This window comes from Falco biarmicus, chromosome 7 (genome assembly GCF_023638135.1).
Source record: "Falco biarmicus isolate bFalBia1 chromosome 7, bFalBia1.pri, whole genome shotgun sequence".
Lineage (NCBI taxonomy): Eukaryota > Metazoa > Chordata > Aves > Falconiformes > Falconidae > Falco > Falco biarmicus.
The window spans coordinates 57,069,547-57,097,445 of NC_079294.1; the positions used below are offsets into that span (position 1 = coordinate 57,069,547).

General features: G+C 39.3%; 1 protein-coding gene across 3 annotated transcripts; it reads right to left on the bottom strand.

Annotated features, from left to right (window-relative positions):
• SCG3 (secretogranin III) lies at nt 1-26,458 on the bottom strand. Of its 3 annotated transcripts, none has more exons than XM_056347226.1 (12): nt 26,057-26,458; nt 25,311-25,363; nt 24,684-24,729; nt 24,374-24,589; nt 23,174-23,316; nt 21,834-21,992; nt 21,333-21,510; nt 19,324-19,440; nt 7,379-7,462; nt 6,635-6,763; nt 4,864-4,929; nt 1-563 (listed from the first exon to the last, which is right to left on the bottom strand). In XM_056347226.1, the coding sequence occupies exons 1-12, from the start codon at nt 26,139-26,141 to the stop codon at nt 445-447; spliced, it is 1,395 nt and encodes a 464-aa protein (XP_056203201.1). In that variant the 5' UTR covers nt 26,142-26,458; the 3' UTR covers nt 1-444. The 3 variants fall into 3 exon arrangements, with proteins under 3 accessions (XP_056203201.1, XP_056203200.1, XP_056203202.1); XM_056347225.1 differs by having other exon boundaries at nt 4,852-4,929; nt 26,057-26,439; XM_056347227.1 differs by lacking the exon at nt 24,374-24,589 and having other exon boundaries at nt 4,852-4,929; nt 26,057-26,448.
• Between the last annotated feature and the right edge of the window lie 1,441 nt (nt 26,459-27,899).

Consider the following 27,899-nt stretch of genomic DNA (forward strand, 5'->3'; position numbering starts at 1 on the left):
TTATTTTCAAATACTTTATTTAGAGAACTATGAACTATTTTCTAATAATGCCCTTTACATAGTTGCATCTATAGAAAGCTAGTGGAGTGAGAGCAAGAAGATGTAGCATTAAAAGAACTTTCCATCAGAAACAACTGGTTTATCTACAAAAGTAAACCAAACACAAAAAGTAAATCAAAGAGAACTTTACATAACTGTTTATCCTATCAAATAGAGATTCAGTGTCAGAATTTGGCGTTTAGGATTGATTTGTGAGTGTAGGAAAATACAGTATGTAGTCAGTGTACGGAGCACTATAGCTCTTCATTTCTGTCTAGAAAGTTGTCAGTACAATGTAAACAGAGCACTTCTAATGATATCTTCAAATTAACAGGTCATTAGTCATTGAGCCAGAAGTGGGGGAAACTATACTAGTTTTCTACATCTTTGGCAGCCACTAGCTTTTTACAGGCTGCCATATATGCGTTTAATTACATCTGCCTCTTCCTTGTCCAGGATGCCCTTGTCCACATAAGCATCAGCTTGCTGATCAATGAAATCTCTCAGCTTTGAAAGATCATAGTCTGAAAAATAAGAATTCATTTGCACAATGAGTCATTGCCATTATACCGATTCACCTAAGAAACAATGTCATTGTAAAATTTATCCAACAAATGCACTTCACCCAACATGAAGAGAATTCACTACAAGTGCAACTTGTGAAAGAAAATTTTACAAAACCCAACACCTGCACAAAGTCTTTTCATGCATCATGGTGCTTTTAGTACTCAAGAGGAATAATCATCTCTTGCTTTTGATTGATTGCTGGCAAATGCTAAAGTAAGAATATGTTCTGGTCCAGAGATTTGACATCCTAGTCTGCATGGCAAAAGCTGTTGTTAAAGCCCTGTTATTTTCACAACTGTCGTGGATTCAAAAGTAAGTATTGAATTAAGTGTTTCCTATTGAAATCCCAGTAAAAATCTCACTTGCTATAAACACCTATAGTGAAAATTCAAGAAAGCAGCTTCCTGAAAATACATTAAAACAATACATTTATTTACCTTGATACAGAACATAACATCTGACATGAAAAATACTGCAGTGAGTAGTCTTTATGATAGTGTTAGTGTCATAGTTGTCTTTGACAGTCTTTGTATATCAATCTGCAATACAGTGCTGAAAGATCCTTCCTCCTTTTCTGATAGATGGGTGCATCTATGTGTCGTGATTCACACCATATGCATTAAATAGACTTTTCCTATGCTGGAAAATATCACTATTTTCCATGAAAAAAATTCTACTGTAGAGCAATCTTTCAAATAACAGAAAAAGGTAACCTACTGTTACATAACTCTGGCAACAGATCCACTATGTCCACACATTAACGCAATGCACATTTCAGTTACATAATTTACTGCATAAAATGTAAAGCCTAATTTGTTAGAATCAAAAGTTAGTAGTCTGGAAAACATCAATGTCTTAAGGGTTCATACTAAGTTAAGTTAAATTAGTATCTTTCACAAAAACAGATAACATCCTGAATTTTTTCTGTATACATGTTCTTACTCCACAGACAGAACCTTCAGAAGGTATAAATACTCATTTTGTAATGTAGTCCAATGTATACCATCATACAGCAATAAGTGGAAGGACCTCCTTAACAAAACAGACAATAATGCCTTTCTGTCCTTTTATGGCTGAGTGACCAAAATTGGATAGAAATAGAAAGCCATTAAGAAGCAAATTAATGCTTGCCGTAATTTTTGTAACAGTACAAGGCAATTTCAAATGAGTAATACAGAAAATTGATATTCAAAACTCCCCACTCCTGCGGAGGTGTCCTCTCCTTATCTGAGTTAATAGGAATTTTGGCATTTGCTGTACTGAGGCCAGGATTTCATGGCTGGTCCGTTACCAGCGTTACTTAAAAGAATGTAAACCTGTTTGTTTCTCCGTCCTACCCGAGCAATAGGGACAAAGAGTACCTAGCAATTTAATAAGGTTGTGAGATTTCCATTCATGTTGACAGAATGAGAGTTTCCAGTCAAAGATACCAAGGAATGGAAATGAACAGAAGAACAAATACTAAATTAATATAATATCCATGTTATTCACATCAAAATTCCTGGGTTTATTTTTCTTCTAGAATAGTATTTACAACTCTAAGATCATTATGTGGAGATGTGAAGGTTTAATTACTAAACATTCTGTATGAGATTACAACCATTAAGACATTATCCCATTCTGGCTAATTTGTATATCTCATAGCAATCTAATTTGTTGGGGTTTTTTTCCTAGAAATTGATAACTGTTAATTTCCAATACTTATTTACAACCTATTAATTTGGACAAGTAATTAGAAAAATCATCTTCGGTTTATATTCACCACAACAGCTGCAGCATTACATTGAGCTGTGAAACTGCTACAGTAAATTAAGTGGGGGCTTATTTGCATATTCAAATCAAGCTATTTGCCATTGCAATTAATTATAGAATTTACTTTAATTCCTAAATGGCTACTGTTAGTGTTATGAAACTATAAGCTACCTAAGGATTTTGTGAAAAATCCGAACATGCTATTTGCATGTATTAGTCAAATGACTCACTGTTATGTTCTTTGGAGACTAACTGCAATAGAACACCCAGCAGCTGAGGTCTGATGGTGGGAGTGATGCTAATTGACACAGGAGAGGAGCTGGTCTTAAAGAGCATGGGTTTCAAAGATCAAGCCAGGTCTGGGAGATACTAAGGATAGGCCCTCAGAATCTACAGATTGTATATATGAAAACCAACCTTTGGATACAAAAGTCAATCACAAAATCTAAGCTTTTGACACGTTTCTTTAAATCATCCAGATTGCTCAGGTTTACCTGCCTCCTTAATAGGCAATTGATATTTTTAAACTGGGAAAATGCAAACTAATATTTCTAGGGTAATTAGTTACTGAATAAATAATAATTTCTACTGAAATTCATACAAAGATAAGGATCTACAGACATTTCCCTGAAGAAACCTAAACCTCTTCAAGTATATTCAGTGAGTAAACCAATCCATGAACAGGGGTGGAAAAGACTGGCCATCTTAATACGCAAATTGCTTTGCGAACCACTTTTCTGCTAGCTCCCAGGTGCTAGCTGGAAGTGGAGAAATGATTGATGAGCACATCAATACCCCCTAATCTTGTATGAGGAAACACAGTGCAATGCATTCACGCTTAGATAAGCTTACCCTGACTGCACTTCCTTTAACGTCATCCCTGGAGAACTGAATTAGTATTCTACAAAAAAAAACCAAACCACACACACACCCCCAAAAAACCCCAAACCAACAAACTATGGAAAGGCACAATAACAAATGTATTGGAAGGGTAAGAACACTATTGCAATTCTGTCTTAACTTACTCTCACTTTTAAGGCCCATTTCCACTGCCAGAGGACAATAAAGGTATTTTAGTGCAAATGAAAACCCATCTATACAGAAAGTGTGTATCCTAATACATTCACAGACAGATAAAATGCTATTGTTCTGCAATCACAGCCATTTTCAGACTGCAGCAGTGCAGAGGAAAGGCTACTGTGAAGAGGAGTAAGGGGCTGCCCAGTCAGTATGTGTGATATGGAGAATTAATCACACATGACTGAGATCTAATTACTATAATGAGTATGTTGATAAACAGAAACATTTATTAGAACTGGCAGGAATACTTGAGCAAATATGTACACCTGCTGCTAACTGCCATCATTGCCATTGTGCGGAAATTATTTTAGAGATGGAAAAAATTGTTTTAAAAGTCCTTCCTACTATGGAGTTTCTGTATAGGAAAATGAATGTTTTGGGCTGTAGGCATGCTTCCATAATCTCTGAAATGCAATTCATACGCAATTCAACTCATACAGAGGGTGGCTGGGTTACCCAGGGCTAATCTCATCTCAGATCTCCCTCTGCTTGGCTGGTGCAAGAAGGATCCTTCCCACCAGGCGCCAGTCATACGCCAGGGATGGATCCCTTGGCTAGGAGCCTTCATTTACAGAGTGGGTGATGGCAGAAGGCACAATGGCAGAGAGGAGGGATAAGAGGCTGGTTTTACGTAAGATCTTGAGGGCAAAAAATGGTGTGGATAAATAAAGATCTGTGAAAAATACGCTAGAAATCCTGCTGCTGTTAGCTCCCTCCCTCCAGCTCTCACACAGCCCTGCCTCTGGGGAAGAGTCAAATGGTGGGGCAGCTGGGGAGCATACCCTGTGCAGCTGCTTCAGTCACTGCTCCCCTTCTACACAGCTTTGCGTGTGAGAGCTACAAGTCATTAGAGTTGATTTGGGCTGTAATCCAGTATATCACAGTGCTAGTGACATAAGTTTGTATCTTAACTATTTATGGTTATGAAACAAACCTCACTGCTATTTGGGATGGCATGCACAGTGCTAGCCAGATGCACTGAGCTTCTTTAGACACACCCAGACATTTTAAATACCTTTACGTCATGTACAATATCATAATTAAAAGACATGTTGAATTAAGAAATGAAGCACTAGACAAAACTGACATACTGTTACCCGGTGACAGGCATGACTATCTGGACAGCGCATGACTAACTTGTAGCTGGTTAGTCACTGTGTGTTTCGTGGCCCATGGCTCTTCGAGCCAGTTTACATGAATTTGTCTTAGTTTACTATTTTCCTTCAATGATATAACTTTTACATGACCTGTATTATTTAACTCTAACACCAGTAATTATCACTATAATCTAGACAAGTACAGTTTCACATTACTATTATTTAACTTATAATGCTAAGTTATACAACACAATTGAAATTGCATGCTTTGTAATGTATATTGCCCACCCCAATGTCAAGGCTTTTTACTGCATACCTTCTTTGTTACCTTTGTTGTGTTTTTTTAGCCATTCTATATTCTTCCTGATTGCTTCCAAATATGCCTCAGCTTTCCCTAGAGGAAAGGATGAGAGAGAAATCAGGCATTTCCATCAGTGATTGATGCAGCTTGCTTAACTGGGTGAAGTTGGTCACAGCAAAGGCAGATTAAAACTATTCTTAGTTTCTGTTTAAAAGCTGAGTCCTGTCAACCTTAGTCAGACAAAACTCCCAGAGATGGCTAGCAGGTTTTGTCTGTGCAAGATCAGCGATCCACAAACTTAAAAGCATGGCTTTTTTGATCTTTACATATAACCTTTTGGTGGTGTCCACAGATGCTGCATATGTGGATTAAAGGCAACCTGTAGCTTTTTGATCATAATAATTGTTCCACAAAGATGAAGCTGTTAAGACAGCAAGGGCTGACTTAAATAAGACCGAGAGCTTTGAGTATCTGCTTATATACAAAGTGTCAGAAAACTCCTCCATACAGTAGTGCTAACAGCATACAGCAAATCTAAGATCATGATATTTTCAAAAGACAAGTTGAAATACAGCTACTTGTATTTACTGAGAAAATGAATGTATTAAAATTAGATGATAACTCCTTGTTATGGCTGAATTTTCAAAGTGATGGCTATTTTTGGACCAGAAAGCACACAGGACAGAATTAGTTCAAGGATTACCTAACAAGGCCCCTAAGGAAATATTCCAGCTAATGGATTTTGAATTCTTAACTTGGCTGGAGCTTTATTGATGTAATGTTCTTACATTTGTCAGGAAAAAAACCACCTAGTGTGATTACCATGTAGAAGGCTACTACTGCCAACTATGCATGTCTGGCCCCATTAGTAAGTGGATACAGTATTAGATATATGGTAATTTTTGAGCTGGGAGTAGAGTCAGCTTTATAGTAAGTTACTCTGTGAAAGAGCAAAGGGTATTGCATAATAATAGACAAAGAACTAAATACTGAACCAATCTAAATTTCTAAAAAGCTATTGAGCTTTTTTTTTTTTTTAACCGACTACAAAACATAGATGCCTATGCTGGATCCTGAGCAATAAGAACTCACTGAAAGGTTTCTGCACCAATAAACATCCCCCTTCAAAAGTTCAGCACTGTAAGGAGGCACACCATTCCCTGCAGATTAGTTTTGAGATATAGCAGCTGATTTGCACTGCAGGGACAAGAGTAACTTCAGCTAGTACAGTCTAACGTAACATGGCATGTGGCATTATGTGTCATGCTGAGGCAACTAGGATAATAAAAATACTACTGTGCTAAGTTTGCTTTGTGAGACACAAACTTACTATAATAATGTAAAACAGGTGAACTGCTTAACCTCTGGCAGTGAGTAATGCTAATTGTGTCACTTGGCAGAACTTCTCAGTACCAGCTTGTTCTAACACAAGCTAGAGAAATCAATGGGCTCACTCAGAAGATTGAATGTCGTGATGATCTGATTTCATGGAAAAGCCACTGATGCAGACAAGCAAAATCTCTCTGCACTACTGTGTCAAAATGCATGTCATATTGCTCTCAAAATGGGCTACAAATTCTGTGAAAGACTATGGTCTTACTCAGCAAGGAATATAGTTTCCTATATTTAAAAGCAAGCAGATAAGTACACTTCCGAATCAAGCTGTTGTGTGCTGGCTATCAGTAATTATAAACTGAAGATACTTAAGCTAACACAATGGAAAAACAATACCAAAGATAAGAAAAGATTTCAATCACTTGGAGTGTACATATGTAGAAAAGCGATCACTATTTCGCACCTCCGGGCTCTTCACTGTTTCCTGCTGCATTTTGTTCTTCATTTTTTGTAGAATCCTTTGAAATTTCATATTCCTTTTCCATTTTAGCTGCTTCTTCCTTTGTACTGTCTGCTTCTTCACTATTCTTGTCTAAAGAAATAACAATAAGAGCAATTTTGTATCAAACGTACTAAAAGCATTTCTAAATCATATCAATACGATCTTTACAAAGTAAAACATTTTAACTGATGACTGAGGAAGAACCTCATGGGAATCTGGCTCAAAGTGTCTTCTACAGGTCACCTCTACCCTAGACCTCTGGAAACATGAATAACTGTTTCTGGTCTTACAAACATTAGCTGAATACAGGTGACTACAATGCAATAATATGTAGTTCGTAAAAGCACATTCCTTTGCGCAGAGGAAAATGTTAGGAAATTTGCATTCCCTAGATCCAAATTTGACAAAGAATGGTTTTTTTAATTATTGAAGTGTTAAAAAGCATTGATACAACTTCCTCTGGTATATGTGTAATGTCTGGACTCCACTGAAGAAAAGGACAGTGAATATACTTCTCAAAGATTGGACAATTAGGTAAAAATTTCTCTCTTGTCATGTGTTTAGACATCCAAGCTGTGACTACAGGTCCTTGAGGGACTATATTTTTAGCTAGCAGTCTGGCTTCTACAGCAATTAGCATGCTTTTAAATCAATAGATTTTAAAAAAATGTGTTATTCCAGGAGAGAAAACTGTAGAATAAGTACCTGCTGGTAGCTTTTTTCTCGTTTTAGTGGAAGGGTTCTCAAGCTTCTTCTTTGTCTGCTCAGCTATCATTGTATCTAAGTTTTCTAGAAATCAAGACAAAACAAAAGCAAAGCCATTATTCTTCAATGGATATAATGCACAATCTAAATTATATTCTCTGCAACACCAGTTTGAATAGTAAGTAGAAATCTAAAAGAACAGTCTTCATCTTTGCCTATGAGGAATTAATGCAGAGCCAACACTAAAAGAACAGACAAATAATCACATGGAACTTTGACCAATCTTACTAAAAAAACTTATCAACTAAATCATGACAATAGGTGTATACCAAATAGAGCCAATGTTAATAAAGACAGCAAATGTGTGCATATATATTCCAATTATTTAAGTCACAGAAGTCACAGAATATAGATAACAGTATCTGTAGCGATTTATTCTGATGAAAGCAATGAAAGGGTTTAATTAACTTCACAAAGTATACAAGACTATGAAATATGTGCTTCATCCTGGTGGGAAAATATTATCCCAAACTACTTATCTGTCTGGATTCTGTATGGTTTAATTGGAGAAGAAGTCTAATACAAGGTTTAAAAATATATATAAGTGAAATAAATATGTAAATTGAACTGATTAAACCAAATATTTTTTTTAAGTTGCTGAAGTCAAGCATTTACCTGAAAAACCAGTAGACAGCCATGGCCATGTATACAGCTCCAGAAGTCTAGAAATTGTTTTTCTATGCAAATTTCAGAGCTGAACTCATCTAATTTGAAATTAAAGGCAACTTTTCATCAAGCTGGACTTTTCAGATACAAACATTGTATGTTTATGTGGAAAAAAAAAAGTCCTTGTGATACAACACTTCATAGATATTCACAAATACAGATCATCATACAATTTGGCATTTTTCCTCAGTCATATTATGGACATGGTGTAGAATTTTCTTTCCCTTTACCAGCTTTTTTAAAGGTTGAGTTAAACATGGAACCAAAAATTGATAGATATCAGCTAGTTGGTGAGGTATTTTTGAGAGACTTGGTTTTGAATTGTCAATATACCCTTTACATAAACAGCTAAAATATCCAGTATGTGATGTGGTAACTGTGGCAGAATAGGTATTACAGGGCTAGTAAATATTTTAGATCATATCTTCTGTGTAAGGCTAACATTTTATCCATCAGCTGGAAGCATCTTTTTCTACCAAAAAGATACTCAGCACTGAAGTCTAAAGATTAGGTTTTTTAGCAAGCATACTTCTCTTCATGGTAAATTACCATAAGCAATTTTGCCTGCCATCTGATGAGAAATCGCATAATCCTGTCTGAGTCCTCTATATTTTCCTATTTACATAAAATTAAAATCTAAGCAGTTTTTGTTGGCACCCTGCCTGATTGCAGCCTGTCAGTTCTACATCATATTAGAGTTTTTGTGTGAAAACTATTTTCATTTGGTACGTATCCTTTTAATGTGATTTCCAACCTTGCATATGCCCTAAACTAAACAGGTCTGAGCTGGGTTACAAGCTGGATCAGACATACTCATGAAGAAAAAAACCAAGCTAGAATTATAGTGGTGGTATTGATGCCTCACTAATCACTTGATCCAAAGCTTATTGAAAGGACTGTAAACATTCGTTTCAGCTGAGCTTAAGATACTATTTTTTATCCTGAATCAGTACATACCAGTATTCCAGCACAAATATAAGGACTTCTCTGTTGCAAGAGGCACAGTTTTTAGGATGATGCAGCTATGAACCTAAAAACCTTTTGTAAGTACAAGTGAATAGATTATTCTCCTTCACTAATTCATGCAAATGCAAAAATGTCACTGATTCTAGACCTTAATCCAGCCAAATCTATTAAATTAGGCTTAATTTTAAATGTAAACATAGTATTTTAATATAAATAGGAGTATTTAAATGTTTAAAATGCCACACATGGAAGTGCATTGATTCATAAGTACCTTTCATGTTCTGGCTTAAGTGTCTGCATTTAGCCACTGCTGCAGTAAGCTTGTATTAGAAAACACAAAGACTCCACTGCAGAACGGATTTATAACCCACTTAGACATCTTTAGATTTAAATGTTTGCATACTGATAGTATTTCCAAATGTTTATGTTATGTTGATAGATTGTAGTGTTTAAAAGTTGTACGCATATCCACATATAGCATGTGCTACTGAAGGCAACAGGATTCATACTCCTCCATTATTCAGTTACTTCTATAATTCCCATTAGGAATTCTACAGTTTCTCTGAGTCTTTCAATTTGGCTAACAATTTCATTTGAGTTCAATATGTCAGTAATAAACAATATTTATTGCTACTTTGTCAGTTACAGTAACATGGTAATATGCATTGTTTTCCAGCCATATGCACTGAACAGCTACATCTGTTATATCAAGTATTATATGGCAATGTTGACCACTAATGATCCGAGCTTTACCACTAAAGCTAGACTTCTAATATGATAACAACTATATCCCATTTTCAAAGCTTTATTTTGGCAGTAAAGATATGGACAGGTTTATATAACAGGCCTTTTAATAAGGACTAGATTTTACAGGAGAAATAGTGAAGCTATCTTGCTAGCTGGATGGCACGTCAACAGGAATCCCAAGATTTCATAAGCAGCTGTATTTTCTGTGTGACAGAGAGGAATTAACTAAGCAAGCCTATTCATGTTTGTGGGGAGCATCTGGTGCACCTACATATATGTCACAGAGAGAATCCCAGTTCTTCTCCAACAGGATTTATTGCCCTTTTTCCCCCCTTCAGAATGAATGTCTTTAACAGCTGGTATTGTTTCAAAACATGTTTGTACTTGTCATACGTAGCTAGGCCAGAGATGAACAATGTTTGCTCTGAGTTACGTGGATGGAGTGAGTCATCTTCTCAACCAAGATGTGCCGGGCCAGCAGCTAAGCAACTGCATATTGTATTTGGAGGTCTAACGTGAACTGATTACTTTTCTGGTATCGTTTCCCTAGCAACATAATCTTTATAGAGGAAGAGTTTAGAAAGGTACTGACCTTTCCACAGAGCTGGCCACTTATTTGAAATGGCACTAATTAAACCAACAGAACAGTAACTACTGAGCTAATGGAAGTGACTTGCGTTGGTAAAATAGGTCACTCATCTGGCGGCCGGCTTTCCGCGGAGCGGTATAATCTCATCACTCGAACCAGACACCAGGAGTCAGACAATCCGGTTTCTGCCTTGCTTCACTTTCTAACTTGCTCTTTGATCTGGCATGACTCACTGAAGCATTCATGCTGCAGGAGGGCTCCTATTTTGAGTAGGAATTTTGAGACATCCTAGGCCCACTTTCTACAGGCACTACACACCAGTAGATCCTATTAATTGCATCTGAAAATGCAAAATTCCCAGCGCTTTTGAAACTGAAGTCCTTTGACTTGGACATCCAAAAATCTGAATTGCATAGAAGCAGAATGCTTATCTTTACTCTGGGAGAATGCACTTCAGTAACACCCTTTAAATCAATGGATGGAGATACTATGAGAAAAAATATTACAAACTAAATTACTTTGTTCTTGTTAGAGAGGTAAAACCCAATATATCCATCTCAGTATTTAATGGAATTGGTAACAGAACCCTGAAATGGACCCTCCTCTATAGACAGACAGATTCATGGTGGTTTTTGGACTCTTGCAAATTTTCCTGCAAAGGGTTTTTCCCTCTGCATAGTTGCCTTGCACCCAGGAGGCAGTTTCACATTCTAACCTCATCGAATTGACTGAAGCTGAAATTTCATGTCATTAAACTTCTGCAGAAAGACCTGCTTTGCTGTTCTGTTTTCATACAGCATAGAAAGGCTGTGTTAAAGGAGAAAAAGGGATGATCATGGTACCTGAGATCAATCTTAACGATAGCTAAAAAATTAGTATACTTAATGAGGTCTTACACTACAGCAGCTCCAGCAGGAAAGCTTTGTGCTGATGACTGCTTGTATAAGATGCACATATTTCAGGCATTAAAAAAGCACAGGTCTCCCAGGGCTCTTCTGCCTCCTGCAGCAGATGATTTGAGAGTTTGTAAGGTCTTTTTCCATCTGTGACAAAACTCAGGACATGTCAGTATTTGCTCATGACTGTTCTGTGGGGAACAGCGTGCCGGATTAATTCTTTGGCCAAATGCTCCTTTTAGTTTACATAAATGCAGGTCCAAGAACTGTCAATATCCACCAGATTTTCACCAATGTAGCCGAAAGCAGAGGCTGATCTTTAGTCGGCTCATACATATATCATGCATATGTCACATAAACTGCTTAAACTGTGACAAACGAGAAATCCCTCCACATATGGGCCTCAGCCTTGCAGATCTCCTGTTCCCTTCCAACTCCCTGCCTTATGTGGCATTTTCTTTCTGAATCTTCCTGTTTGACTCATTTGTCATGATGGTGTGTCTGAAGCCTAATGCTGCTATAAGGAATGGTGTGTCAGGTGACAACCCCCAGGTAGTGGCATTACTTGTAAATGGATTACAGGCAATATGGCCAGAGGGATTTGAAATAACAGCAGCAGTATCATTTGGGAATCAGATTTAAAGCAACTCGAAAAGTAAACCAAAATGAAAGAGATGTGTGTTGAGGTGAACCAAGCTCTGACCAAGCCTCCTTTATTGTCCTTATTAAATTCCCCACCTCATGGACTATTTCTCATATTTATCCTTTTCAGTATTCTACAGGCATTTCTTCGCATTACTCCAGGTTTCCTAGAGCTGTGTGGTGCAGTCCTTTCCTAATCCTTTCCCAATCCTTTCCCATCCTGACACTGCTTCATGGCCTGTGCACACATTTTAAGTATTTTGATAGCATGCACTTCATAAGCATGACGGTTTGGGACTGAAGCAGCACACAACCGCCTCTACTGCAGGAGTGGGATGTAGCTTAGTTTTGAAAGTTCAGTGACACCCTCTTTATCCCACACCCACATCCATCATCTCAAATCATAACTTATGGTCTTCAGTGCTCAGTTGTCAACAGAGAGATACTGAATTCAGAAACCAAGGGGGTTTTATGCAGCTACTAAATACAGTGAGAAAAATAAAAGTATCACTCTTCTTTCTTTAGAAACAAATGGCTTGGTAGGATGCAAAACCTAGATTTTCAGGAACTAAGCAATATAGTTGCCAAAAGAGACACTACCAGGAGATGGAGATTTCTTACAAAGTATCCAGCTGGGAAAGCATAGAGGAGGCAGTGAAGGGAAACAGAAGAGGCAATATATTTGCAAGAGGGATGCAAATTTAAAGGTAGATATTGATAAGCAAAGCAATTAATTGTAATATATTCATTTTGGGGTTTATACGTGTGATTTGATGGTCATGCAATGTGGTGGGAAAAAAGAACACTAAAACTACTGGATCTCTCCCAAAAAGGTATCTTGAGAAAATTTAGATCCTATGGATACTGGAAATACTATGCTCTTGCACATATTGTCAGCCTCAGGTGATGCTCATTTTACTGTAGAGTGTAGCAGCAGTCCTGTTTTTTAAGAACTGTGAAATTAGCTGTCACAGACTTTTCACACCACAGCTACCCATTCTTTTTCTATGTAGCGAGTCTGAATGGAGGGAAATAGGAGATAAGATCTAAGCAGTGGGGGCACAAAAACATGTATGTGTTTGTGCAAATGCAGAAGTAGCTTGGGACAGACATGGATGAGGCATGGAATGACGCTACAGAAAGAAAAACTACAAGTTTGTAGAGGGGTCTGCGATCAACATACTGCCTAGATTCTGGTCTTGTCTGGGGCCTTTGCACACTCTCTGTCCCCACATCCTTTTATCTTACCTCCCTGCAAATTCATCTTGGTTTTAACTAATTTACACTTACTTTACACCATCACTGCTGCTTCTCAGTATTCAGCCTCCATCTGAGATGCTCCTGATTTCTACTTTTCAGATATGTAAGAGTCCTTGAACAGTACAGTATACTGGCATCTGTGTCACCTTAGTTCATCAGATACAAAACAAAGAGCAGGGAAAAGAGAACTGCCTGAGATTAAATAACTCCCACTGGTAGCTGTATGCATCAGTCATATGATAAAGTAATACTGGGCAAGGAAAATCATCAGAGGGAAATTCAGATAGGGAAAATCGATTAAAGGTTTTAATGCTTATGAAGAAAACCCACAGTAGCAACAAAGAGCCCTTTTAAAAAAAGGACATTAACAAATAAAAAGAAGGTATTATGCATGAACAGTTCTCTGTATGAAATACTGTCAGGGCCCTTCATCTCCCAGTCAAAATGAAGGAATGAACAAAAGGTCCACGTGACACTGACCATATATCACTTGCAGCCTCTGGCACTGGTTTAGCCACACCTTCCCTCACCCCTTTGAAATCACACAGTCTGCATCAGGGAGCATCTGCTTCTGGAGACAGTGAGTAGGGGAAAGATGATGGCAGTCTGTGCTGTGATCTGCTCTCTGCCTCACACTCTTGGCTCTGTGCCTGTTCTTGCCTAACGAAACAAATATCAGGACCAGACCTTTGGCCTGCAGCATCTGTGCTGATGAGAACTTCAAGGATTAGTCACAGTATTCAAACGAGTCCTCCTCCCCCAGGAAAAGGCCAGATTGTGTCTACTATGCACTGGCCTATGCTGGGGAAATTGCAGAGCTTTGCCTTCATCAGAAGTGGAGCTGCAGGGGGATTCAAGCATGAATGTGAGAAGCAGAACGGCTATTCCATGTTCCACAGCGTGGAACATAGCAGGGACATGTTAAAAATCAACATAGGGGCCTTTCTGCCTCTTCTGTTTCCCCTGGATTTTTTTTTCATGCAACCTCGATCTGTCTAGAAGAGAGTACAACAACATCCCAACAGTAACTTTCATAGAATGGGTTGGGCTGGGAAGGGACCTTAAAGATCATCTAATTCCAACCCCCCGCCATGGGCACGGACCCCTCCCACCAGCCCAGGTTGCTCCCAGCCCCGTCCAGCCTGGCCTTGGGCACGGCCAGGGATGGGGCATCCACAGCTGCTCTGGGCAGCCTGGGACAGTGCCTCACCGCCCTCACAGGGAAGGAATTCTTTCTAATACCTAATCTAAATCTACTCTCTTTATAAAAACTTTAGAAACTTTAGAACTAATGAGTGTACATATACCTCAGCTACAGTCCACCAATGAACTATCCATTTCCCTATTGCTAGTGCATCCTGCAGTTTGATCATCTTTCCAATTGTCCATAAAGAACAAATGATGAGGGGGTAGAAGAGATAAACAGAGACATCTGGTCATGCCCATTTCTAACCAACACAATCTCCTACTCAGTCACGGGGGAGAGTGTAGATTCTGACAGTGAGTCAGAGCCAAAGGGAGGCGGTTTGAGAGGTGGCTTTGGTTTGGTCTATGGAGATGGGCAGCTGTGACTCAAACACTGCATACTGATGAGCTAGAGCAATTTCTCTATTTCCCTCCTAATTAAAGTTGGGTTTGCTCCCCAGCCAGTCTGCTGTGGGCTGTGTGTTGTACACTGTAGCTCCAGTAAGCTAAATGCTTTACTACAAGGAGGTGAAAAGTAGGATCCCCCTCAGAAAGAGCAAAGCTACAGAGTGCTTATACTTAATTTTCTTCCCACTCCTTTGCCTCCTTCTCTTCTCCAGCATTGTTCAGTTGTGGAAGATACAGAAGCCCCAATTTAGAAACTGAAAACAAAATGACCAACCTCAATCATAAGATGTGATAAAATACGCATTATATGCCATGTCACAGTGAAGTTTCTATATATCTGTGAGACAAAGAAGTACTGATGGCAAAAGTTTGTGCTACAAGTACTAGTCAATACAGGAGAATTCCACACAAGAATACAATGTGCACATAACTAATTTAAATTTCTAGGGTAATAGTTCATTGGATAACACAACTTCTATTTGGTTGGGGTGGCAGTGGATAAACTTGCTACAAATCTACTCTTGTAAGCAGTGTACAGCAGGATAATATAATCAATGTGCTGTGTAAAAAGAATTCATACATACACAGTGGTGCCTCATAAGAATTTGTCTATCATCTCTGAAAACTCTATTTTTGTTATGGTCCACCAGGTTCTAATTACAAATATTTCCTAGAATGGTTCTAAAAATCACTCAATATTTTGGTCTTCTTAGTGGGAGATGATTTATGAATGTTTCTGAAAAAACTGGCAGAAACCATTTGTTAGTGCTTCTAAGCTGAAAACAATATTATTAAAATAAACGTATTACAAAACTATAGTTTAATCTACGTAATTACTATAAATAGAGCTTCTACCAGGATGGTAGTGGACTGATATGCTTTCATTTTAAAATTAGCCACATAGCCTGGTATATGCAGGAAAAGTCACTCAGCACACAAAAAATTCCTCTTCTTTATGTGGTGTAGATGAAGCTTTTCCTTAATACTTATCTGGTCTGTGATAGATGGCCCTGAGAGAAAAGCTATCAGAGTGAATCTGCACCATGACACTACTCAACAGACAGAAGAAAAATGAAAGAAAGTATGATATTAATCCCTAATATTCAAACAGTACAAATATCTATGCAATGCACTCCTTATTCTGCTCGGCTAAAATCAAAGTGAGTTTTGCTATTGGCTTGAACAGCACTTTTTCTCTTGAAGTACTCAGCACCATGAAGGATACAGTACTTTCAGTTCTGCATGGAAAATACAGTATCAGCTACTTATGCAACAGAAACAGTATGAATTCCATGAATAATGAAATATTTTATGCTGAATCAGTCAGAACTCTGAAAGCTTCTTGCTGCTTTCCACTGGTCATTATGTGGAGAGATTCCAACTCCTTCATTCCACCCTTTCACTGCACCCTTGCCAACAGCAATCACTGTTTCAGTAACTGTAGCATGTCCCTCCCAGTGCTCAGCCCATTCAGTGGTAACAGCCTGTACCTCTAGCATGTTGGGGCAAGCACAGAGAGTTCAGCTGTTCGGGTAGCATTTGCTGGATGCTGACAACCAACCCATAGGTGGATAAGTTGATACCACAGCTGGATCTAATTCACAAGCTACCTGTGTAATGGTGAGCCATGTCATATGATTAATTATTTTATGCTTTTTGTACCAATGTTTGTCCATTCTGTTAATTGCAAAGATTAATTTAAAGCAGCTTTCAATCTTCACAGGGCAGAGAGGCTTTCTAGAAAGATTTCTGAAAGCCTTTGAACAAGCTAGAAATGTATCATGAGGCTTTCACTCCACAGAAGATTTTGCTCCCAGTACATCAAAATACAGTATTCATAGTTCAGAAAGAGTGATAGAAGATAGTGGCATTTTGCCACCAGCCTGGCAATTATCAACAATGATGCATTTCAGCTGAATGCATATTTTATATTAGTTTGTTACAGCCTCTCTTCAATGCTTCCAGAGCGATACTTTCTGAATACATACTGTAAAAGGTAGGCAGTACCTTTCGACCTCTTTCATATATATGAATACGTTTGGTTTGGCTTTCTGGGTTCTGTGTTACAGATTATATTTGGCATATGGAAAGCTTTTAAATATGTATTACATAATATTGAATATATGTATTAAAACATGAATTCCTCTTCCTTGCATTTGTATGTGTGTGCATGTGTGTTTTTCTTGCACCACACTGCAGCTAGATCCTTTGTAACTTAAAGCTAAACCTAATAACATCATTCACTGCAGCAGCAAGACGCTTTCCCCTAGAGTAGGACGCAATGATGATGACATAATGCTGTGGTTTCCAAATCCCAAACCAGCTGTTACTGGTATATGCATTCAAATTCACCACCTCTGCATCCATGTGAGAGGCACAAAAGCTTGGGACTTGATTCAGTAAATGATCTATTATTTTGGATATAATTCAGGGACATAGCTTATGCATGGCTTCAGTCACAGAGTGGGGGAAAGTAATTCAGGCAGTTTCCCACTGTAATAAAACAGAGAAAGGATATAATCCATCTGCACAGACCCAGTAGGTATTTTCCACCAACTAGCATGGGATCTGCTCACTGGTTTTGGACTGAGCAAATGACTAAAAGCTGCCAATGTTTAAACTGTTTCTTCTCTCTGACGAACATTCATACTAATTCCTTTGTCTGCTATAAATAAACACAGATGAGCATTAACCCCCTAACTCAAACTGCACCAAGAAACACAGTACCTATTCAAGTATTACTGGGTATCTTACGTTGTAACTTTTAGCTAAATGAGGGTGGCAATAAAACTGCCATGTTTATGGATGCTGCAAGAAGCTACGATTCTCCTGTGCTTGCTGCTCTTGAATATTTGAGAATATTAGCTCAATACATGAAGGTCAGCTTTAAAGTCGTTTCTCAACAGCAAGTCTAAAAAAAGAATACCACAGAAGCAACCTGACACCTATAAGAAAGCTTTTTCCACTACAGTAAGTTGCTTTGATGGAGTACAAAATCCATCTTTACATAAACCACTCATTTGCAAGGCAGAGTCTAGATACATCAGTTGATAGTCTTACCTTAAATCCAGACTAAATCAGACCTCTGAAACTCTTAACTTAATCCATGCCCTCTGTACTATGTCATCATGGCAATTTGTTTCTAGGGTTACAGTATTTATTTACTCAAAGTAAAGCCAATGTGAACAACTGCCCTGAATTTTAGTAGGAAAAATGCATCCCTAGTGTAATTGCATTATCTGAGTGGTCTTGCGTCAGGGATGAATTTAACCTATTAAATTTTGGCACAACACTATCAGTGAGGGTAGTATCTGCTCAAGCCATATTATCTTCATTTGCAGAATGACACTGAAATCACTATGCTTGTAATGAACCATTTATGTGCATCTTTCTTTAAATGCACAAGCAGCCAGAGAAATAAAGGGCTGAACTGTGGTGTAATTTGTTCAAATATTCCAAATTTAAAGGACTTCACACAGTAAATAAAGAGATAATCTTGGTCAGAGATATAATGAATTCTTTAGGGAGGAGGTGCAATCATGCACTGAATGTGAATCATGGGTTTTTTTGTAGCTAAGTAATTGATAATCAATCTGTACAGTTACAGTTGCATCGATCAATCTTGTATCTGCAATGGCCCATATCAAACAAGCCAGCATAAGTCATAAAAGATCATTGCCAAGTCCTATCTCTGTGACAGGCTGATCTATTAAGATGAGAAATTGCCCTGAGGTAAACAACAACTTTTTAGGCTAACCCAGACCAGGAATATTTCAGAAAAATGAAAGGGTTGTGCAGAGCTTATGTACATAAGCCCTTCTTCTGTAGCTCTGCTTGCTTAACTAGAAAGGCTACCAACAGTTAATATAAAGGGGTTTGTAAAAGCCAGAAGAGATGTGTGAGAAAAGAAAACCAAACCAAACCAAACCAAACCAAACCAAACCAGGCTGTTCCAAAATCCCTCTTTGGGGAAATAACAATTTCACAAAATCTGCACAGCCACAGACTCTAAAATGGATCCAGGAAAGAGTGCTTCAAAAACTTCTGTGCCAAGACGTAACACTTTTCATAGGTGAAAGGAGTTTTGCTTGGTAGAAGACCACAGCATTAGGTCCTGTCTACTCCAGCTACTTACAGATGACAGGTTAAAAGTGCTGAAATGCTGGTTTCTTTTCAGAGAATGCAGGTACCTAATCCACCTCAAGATAACTAAGCAAAACACTGATCTTCCACTGACATAAAGCCACTGAAATAAAGTGCACTTCACAGGTGTGAAAGTGGAATAATCCTCTAAATACATATCTGGTAAATAACCTTTCCTTCATTAGATGGAACTACTAAAGCAGTATGGAATTCAACATTCTATAATGAATAATGAATCATTTAGAGGTACAGCTTTAACACTTTGAATGAGCAAGTCTGGAACAGGACTCATACGAGCAAGGAAGATGAGAAAATAATTACTACTGTTGGTAGAGTAAGAACATAGCATTAATAACACTGTTGCATAAAGTATGTACTCTCACCCAGATAGGAAACTCCTTCTTCTGGTGTGATTGTTCCATATTTAACCATCATCTTCACAAAATCAATCAGGGTTTTCATGATAGTTATCAAGGTCTCTTTCTCTTTTGCCTCTGTCTCTGTGTGAGGGGATAAAGCAAAACTAGTCAAAGACTTCAGGCAACTCAGAAAAACTCAGTTCTGCAAACTCTGCATAAACTTCATGCATAAAAAATGACCTACTCACTAAAAAGAAAATGCTGTGCTGGATTAGCAAATAGAACTCCTATATATATCTCCTTTGAAACTGCTTCTGGAAAGTACAGCTGAATATACTTTACAACCTCAGGGTCTGGCTCTTCTTTATAGCTTTTTGTCTTAAAGATCTATGTTACGGAAGGCAAATGGTATTAATTCAGTTTTACAGATAAGAACACTAAACACACTGAGATGAAGAGACTTGACAGAGTTCAAATTGCTGGTCAAAGGGCAGATATAGCCAGACTTTACTACAGCCTCTGTCTTTTATTTGTCTGTGAACTACTTAGTAGGCCAGTCTGTATGAGAAAGACAGCTCAGAAATCCTTTCTCCTACAAGATCATTGAAAGAAATAAAAAGTCTCTCAAATGAGATTGTTACCATGCACAAGACCATGACTCAGGTACTGGGAAAACATAATATTAGATGGTTGGGAGCATCACGACTCCAGAATAGGATACAATGATTTTTTATTATAGAGTTATTCTTTCTTGCCCATACATACTGACTACCTTCATGATCACTGCTTCTTAGCTTTCTTCTTCCACTGTATTTATCAGCTGAACAATATAACTGCTATTTCTGCATGAAACTTCCCCATCACACAGTTACCTGATCTCTTTCCACACCCCAGGTTGTCACTGAAGGACCCAACAGAGCCAGGGGCACTGTCAGACAGGAACACTCAGAAACACACTCCCAGCCCATGCCGAAGGCCAGCCCCTTTGGAGAGATGCTGAACAGGTTTTTTATTGCTGCCTGCAATTTAACACACCTCTGTAGGATGCAACTGAATCCCCACTCCTCCAGCTTGGTACAAGCTGGCAGGTGGACAGCATAAAGCAGGAGACAAGGCAGAGATGTCAGCCAGCGGGACCCGTTTCTATTTGCTTGATAATCTGTTAAACCCAACATGCCTTTCTGCCTTGTGAGTAGAAAAAGGAGAACAACTATCAAGCAAAACCACCATGGGAAAATGAAAAGAACAAGAAAAAGAATATGAAGTTTGTAGATTGGACTTGAGCAAAATATGCCCTCGGGTTTTTCATTCTAGCTCTCCACTCATGTGTTCATAGGAACAGTTTGAAAGATTAAGGCTCCTGCAAGACAAGGAATATGCAGAATAAATTGTTGCTGACTATGCTGGAGAGAGCGGAAGACATCCTGGCTGCAGATAGTGAGAGTGGGCGTGTGGTAAAGCGTGCTGACAAAGGGGCTGTGGCGAGGTGCCACAATCTCGCCTGCAATAACTGAAAGACCATGATGTCTAGCACCGGAATAGGAAGAGACATGCAGAGCTTTCATTGCAATAAACAGCAGACCTGTGGTTTGTGAAAAGGCTGGGAGGCTCAGACTCATTTACTGGTACCATCACTGCGAGGATTCTACTGTGGCTTACTTGTACCTCTGTTTGCTTAGAAGACACGGGTGTTACTGGAAAGGTCTCTGGAGAAAACTATTTGCCAGTTTTTCATCATGCCTTTACGGGAATGAAAAAAATTCAGGACTCCTGAATCATACAGAACAAGATGGGAAGGGCTACCTAGGTCACACAGTCTGCAACTCTGAGTGCTGTTCCTCCCAATGTTTTGCCATACTCACTAATCAAATTAGCTTCTGCCATGTATCTTAGAGACCATTTTTAAAGCACATGGTCTCTTGCAGCTGGGGAAGCTGTGGAGAAGGGAAGGGATAGGAGTAGGAGAAAACAGCAATAATCTTAATATTCTGATTTTTGTCCTATATATTCCTGTGAACACGTGATGAGCTTACCTGAGTTAAGACTTTTTAATAGTGCGTAAAAGTTTGGAAAATATTGGAGGTCTTCAAAATTATCTTCAGAAGGCAGCTCATTTCTTCTTTCCAAGATATTAGATGATGACCATGTGTTATCCAGTGTATCATCAATTTCTCCGTTAATGAAACTGTCCTGATCAGCTTTGCTTGACGTCTCCACAAAAGACACAAAAAGTAGTATCTATAAGCCCATTGCTTTTGGTGATAAAGTTAACAGAGCAATAAATAGCATCATAATCTTATGCCAACATTTCCTGAATTACGAGGTGAAGACTACACTATTTTCTCAAAGTTATTTCAATTTGACATCTGGCTTAAACCTCAAAGTAACTCACAATTCATTTTTCTATCTGATAGAACTTCTTTAAGAATACCTTTAGTTTCCAGATTGAACTAATTACTTCCTAAAGCAAAGCAGTGTTTTGGTCTATTTCTACCATTCAGCAAGTGAGTCAAAATGATTAGCAAAGAAATTACCATTCTTTCCTGTTGTTTTTCTTTTGTATCACTGTCTCCTCTGCTTGGGTAATCAAAATCTTCAGATTCCTTCTCACGATCCTTTGCTTCATTTGCAATTAGCTGTTGTAAAACCTCTGCCACTTCATCTTCCAGGGTATAGGCTTGACTCTCTGTGATCTGTTAAAATATTTGTGCAGAGTAATTACAAAATATTGTGGTTTTCCTAGATTAAATATCAATATGAAACTTGTGTTGTAAATGGTTGCTTTAAATATGTTTGCTTCAAAGCTGAGCACTGCCAAATTAGGTGTAGTACCTTCAGATGTGTGTGTTCTATATAAACGTATACATACAGACATATGCATATGTCTTTATTTATATAAATGTCTACATATACACACACATAGAAATACACATCAAATATGTGTGTATACATAAAAACCAGCCACCCACACATACAGTCTCCAATAGGAAAACAAACCCCTATAGGGGTTAACACAGTGGAGTCCAGCTTGAAAGATGGAGCTGCAAGTGCAGTATACCTACGTGTGTATGTGCATATATAAATGTATATGTTCTGTAACATACCTACGTAGAATTGAATAACTACAACAGAATACAGTAATACAGAAAGGGAAAAAGCAAATAGCTTTCTACAGCATCATCAAAATGTTTCCTCTTTGCTTCCTAACAGCCATTACCTGAACAAGAACTGTACCATGGAGCTGTCCCACAGCTCCCTTTGTCATCAGTGACAATCAGTATGCAACAGCTAATAGCAAAATCTAGTGCAGACAAGATAAGGTTAGTATTTTAAAAATATAAGGACCCCCTATCGCAATGGCTAAAACCATTGAGACATCCAAAGGTCAGAGAGAAATCCAGTCTTGCTAAAGATCAGTAACAACGAGAAATGTATCCTCAATTAAGCAGCGTCATTGTATGTCCGCTGATGACAATAATGCATAGGTGGATAGGAATGGGCTCAGACCTGTCCCAATAAACATCCAAAAGAAACTGATAATACAAAAGAACTAATGAGCAGGAGAAGAGAAATTAAAGGGAAAATGAGGGCAGGCATGGGAGGAGTACAATCAGTGAATGTCTTCTCAACATCAAAAACATTCTGCAGCTTGGCCTATTTTGTTGCAAAGCCATCGCAGAACAACAACATTATTGCAGAACTAAACCAGTGTGCCCGACTGAGTCAAGAAGCTTGCCTAGAGCCTGAATCCCACTCATTTTTACTCAGGTCAGCATTATTAGCTGGACACAGCTAATAACATCCAAATTGTTTTTTGAAAGAGCATTAAACCACCCCACAAAACAGCTAAATGAGGTTTTAACAAGATACTTACTAGACCCAGATTTAGAAGTTTTGAAACGATCTTGTCAAACACTCCTCTATCATTTTCCTCATAAATTCTTGCAGCAATTTTTTGAACAATGTCTTCAGCAGTCAAAGGAGTGCCATCTAATTGATGGAGGCCATCTGGATCATCTAAAAGGATTACAGTTTAACTGTGTGTTGACTGTCCTAACTCTGTTGGATTAGACATCTTGTAAAAAATATCTGCCCACATCTTTTTCTCTTCAGAACAAAGCTGCATTTTCTAGACACATTAGGAATATACTTTGATACACACTTTGGAATCCATTACATCAGTCCCAGTGAAAAGTTCTTTGTGTCCATTTTCCACATCTGAAAAATTTCTTTCTGACTGGCACTTTCGAAAGAGCAGAGATTAATATCAGGAGCATACTCCCCTGTTTATAGAAAAAAATGTAAGAATGAGAGAACACTGCTCACATATCTGCTTATATGCGTCTTCCTGGAATCTACTTTCATTGTATGGCCACTTAGATCAAAACAGATCATGACAAACAGCATACTATCCTCTTGTCCGGATTTCAGCAGATGAAGTTTTATTTATGTAATTGCTACTTATGGCAAACAATATCATCATGACCAATGGGAAAGCAAATATGATGAGTAAGCTTTGGTCTGTGATCAGCACACTTTGATATAATTAAAAATATCCTGAGCTAAATGCTGCTCACAACCCTCAGAGGACTCACTTAAATTACAAGTCAATTAATGACTCCAGTAGTAAAGGCAAGTATTCTTTGGCCTTCAGTAACTTCTATTAGCTTTGTGATGGGGAGGATTATCTGTCATTGCATGTAACACTTGGAACAAATATATGTGATTTAGCTCTATATAAAAGTGCTTTTTCCTTTCAAACCAGAATAAATATATTTTCATTTGAAAACATGTCCCATTTTCCTTCCATCAAATCTAAATTGCTAAAAAACATAATGCAAATCACACAGTTGGATTTTCTTCCACAGAAGACGACTGTGAAAATCAACAGCAATTCTTTTGTACTGTGTTTCAAAACCTAGCTGTAATATGACAAGCTTCCACAATTGGAATTAATTGAAACTGCACTCCAGTAACAAAAAGAGCTCGTGTTTAGTGGTACAACATTCATGATTGCAATCAGTTTGCAAGAGAAGTCTAACCTAAAAGTCACTGAAAGATGATTATAGAATACCTTGGAATTTATAATCCAGCCCACTTTTAGTGGAGTCATAGTCATCCACAAGTCTGCGGTTCTTGGTGGAGTCTGCATCATCAATGGCCAGTTGCTGTTCATACAAAGAGCTTCTAATTGACTCCCTCTCTTTTTCATTCCTCTCTCTTTCTGCTATTGATTTTAGCAGGTTCAGATCATCAACAAAGGAATAATTCCTGAACTCTGGCTTATTTTCTGGAAAATATATCAATGCACACATGACATAAAATCTTAAACCTCTTTGAATACCGTTATGAATATCGCTATAAAACCACAAAAGGTGTTTTACCTGTGGGAACTATTTTCCTATTCTTGTCTGCCTCAGCTTCAGCAATCTGATACAAAAAAATAACACAAACAAACAAAACAACAAACAGGCAGAAGGAATTAATACACTAAAACGCGTGAGCTCTTAATTTATCAGTATCAGCAGAAGCCTTAATGCCTGATCTCCACTCTTAGTAAGAAGTTTTCCTTAATAAGTAGAACATGATTAAGCACTCGGCACTTTTTGTCAGTACCACCACATTCTCTGATCAGAATTGGACATTACGAGGAGCTGCGATAGACTTTTCATTTTAAGAGAAATGCCAGTTACATTTTCCTTCTTCAGTCCAAGCTCCCAATATATTCCTGTAGGATGTCAATACAGAGGGCTGACACACCTGTGAACTGCTGGAGCTAACAACCTGCTTTTGGAATGCTGGACAGTAAAACCCTACATACCAATTCTTAAAAATTATTTGAACTCTATTTTGTACCCAACCCCGTCATCAATATTTACTTTACTGACAAATCCACTTTTAACTCATTTCTTAAGCCATTAGGATATTCACGTATCTGGTACCTGAAGGCTCAAAATATTATGGGAATACTAAAACTAAAAAACATTGTAAATATTTTTTATTTCACTTACCTGTTCCTCCAAAGGTCTTTCTACACTTAATTGTCTGTTGTGTATAGCTTTATCTAGAATAAACAAACACACACATATATACTCAGCTATAGGATGCATGTGACAAAAGGTCAGCACATTTTTTCTTAATTTGCAGTTTTCTCCCATAAAACATGGTATCTTAAATATGATGCCAACCACTAGTTCTTGTAAAAAAACTCAGTGTTCCAAGAAGAATGAGATAACAGTAACAAAGTCAAACATTTAAACAAAGTGTGTTTGTTTGGGGCAGAGGGAGAGGTTCTTCACAAGATGTAATAGAAATAAAGATACAGCTAGACTCAGCACCCCTTTCTGATGTGAAAAGTCATAAACAAATTGGGGGGGAAATGCTGTAAGAGTGTGACTAAAATAGCAATAATCGGATTGGCACAACGAAGAGATTAAAAATCTCTTACATCCAGAATACCAGGGGAGACAGGGAGCGGGAGAGACAGGTTTGTGCAGAAACTGCTGTAGAACGGGTGATAACATTGCTCGGAAAAGCCTGCAAAAATCCAGCTTTTCCCTCTACCAGCACCTACATCCTCAGTTAGTATTAGACTGCAACTTCAGCGATCCAGCGTCTTGCACCAGGAATATTGTTTCTTTAGGATCTAATTGCTTTTAGCCAAGTGGAAGGAAAGTTTTTACTTCCCTCCCTCCGTACCCTGCCAAACTTTCCCCACCTCGGAGAAAACAGACAGCGCGTTAAGGAAGGCGCTTACCTTTGCCCCCCGGTTTCGGGAAGCCGTGCACCCGGCTTGCCAGCAGCGACAGCACCTGCACCACGACCGCCAGCTTGAGGAACATCGCGCCGCTGCCCAGCGCCCTCGGCGGGCGAGCCCGGTGCAGGGACGGGGCCGCTGCCTCGGGGTCGCCGCCCGCGCTGCCCTGCGCGGCCCCGGCCCGGCGGGCGCTCAGCGGCGCGGAGCCGCCGCCCGGCGGGCGCTGTCCAGCGGCGCGGTGCTGAAGCCGCCGCGCAGAGCCGGCCGCGGCGCTGAGAAAGCCTCGGCCCCGCGGCCCCGCGCCCGCAGAAATGGTCGAGCCCGTCCCCGCGGCGCCGGGCGGGGGGAGGAGACGGGGGAGGGCCCCGGCCGGCGGAGCATGCGCGCCTCGCTGCGCTCCCGCGGGCCCGGCAGCCGCACCTCCTTGCCTCCCGCTCCCGGGGGAATGGGACCCGCCGCCCCGGGGGGGGGGGGGGCCGAGGGGGGGCTTCAGGCGTGGGGGTGGCCCGGCCGCCTCGCAGGGCGCCGCCCGGGCAGCGGAGCGGCAAGGCGAGCTCGGGAGAGCCCCGAGCATGCGGGGAAGCGGTGCCTGGGGGGCAGCTCGGCACGGCGGGGCCGCGCACGCTTTGCCAGCCACGGGAGTGCAGCTGGGCCCCGCGGAGGGCGGTGAATCACCGCCGCCTGCCCGAGCCCTTTCCGCGGGGCTGAGTCACGCAGCGACGCCACCGCCATCGGTGACTCCTCTGCTGCAAAGAGGGGACATCAAAACTTCCATCACAGCACACCCTGCGCTTTAAAATTTACAATTGCCACAAAGCAGTAGCACAAGCACGTAAGCTCATGCTGAACGTTTTCATAAATTAAAGTTTAGCCCTTGCAGACCTGTGCCTGCATCAGCAAATCCCTAGGGGTCGGAGGAAGACATTTCCGCCGTTTTATGGCAGAACAAAGGATCGCAGCCGTAGGTCTTTCCAGAACTATAGGATCTGCTCCCAAAATGGGAGATAAATCACAGTGCTGCTTCTTCAAAGAAGACCTCGTCGTTTTGTAGTCATAAATGCACACATGCAGGGCTCAGCTGAAAACACTTGAATGTTAGAAATCTCGATACTTGCTAACTGCTAAAAATTAAAAAAGCTAAAAGCTGTTTGAAGAAATGAAAAGGATCAGTGCTTTTACAATGGAAAATCAGGAACATAGTGGAACTGTTCAATCCCTTGTCAATGTATAATATTATTGCAGTATAAGCTGGAAAGAACACAAAAGAGTGAGAGAATGATAATTGGACCACAAGCACAAAAAAAATTGTAATTTCTTCACACACACACACCCGCCATCAGCAACCACTGAATTTAATCCTCAAGCCTTTGCATACAATTAAGTTGAAATAGTGATAAAATCTGATGCTCTGGTTTACATCAGACTCACTTCTATAAATTAATCTGTCTGTGATCCACACTTCAAGAGCAATGACAATAACTTTCAGAAATACACTGATAACTCCAGAAGCCTTGCCTATAGTCAGGTTCCTATTCTTAGAGCTGTACCAGAGCTAGGAATTAGATATTTTGGATAAAAACCTTTCAAGCACAGTTGTATGTAAGAACAAAATAGCCTTATTTACACATTGCCTGGTAATCTACAAGGGAAACTACTATACTGAACAGAATCCTCCCTCACTTTAGCAGCACAGAAGACAAGCAGCTTCCATGAGAAAATGTAAAGTAACCTCTGCCCCGCCATCTTTAGCTTATATATATATATATATATATATATATGTACATACACACCCCCCCCCCAACAGGAATCTCAAAACTACTTAATACTACTGATACAGAAGAAA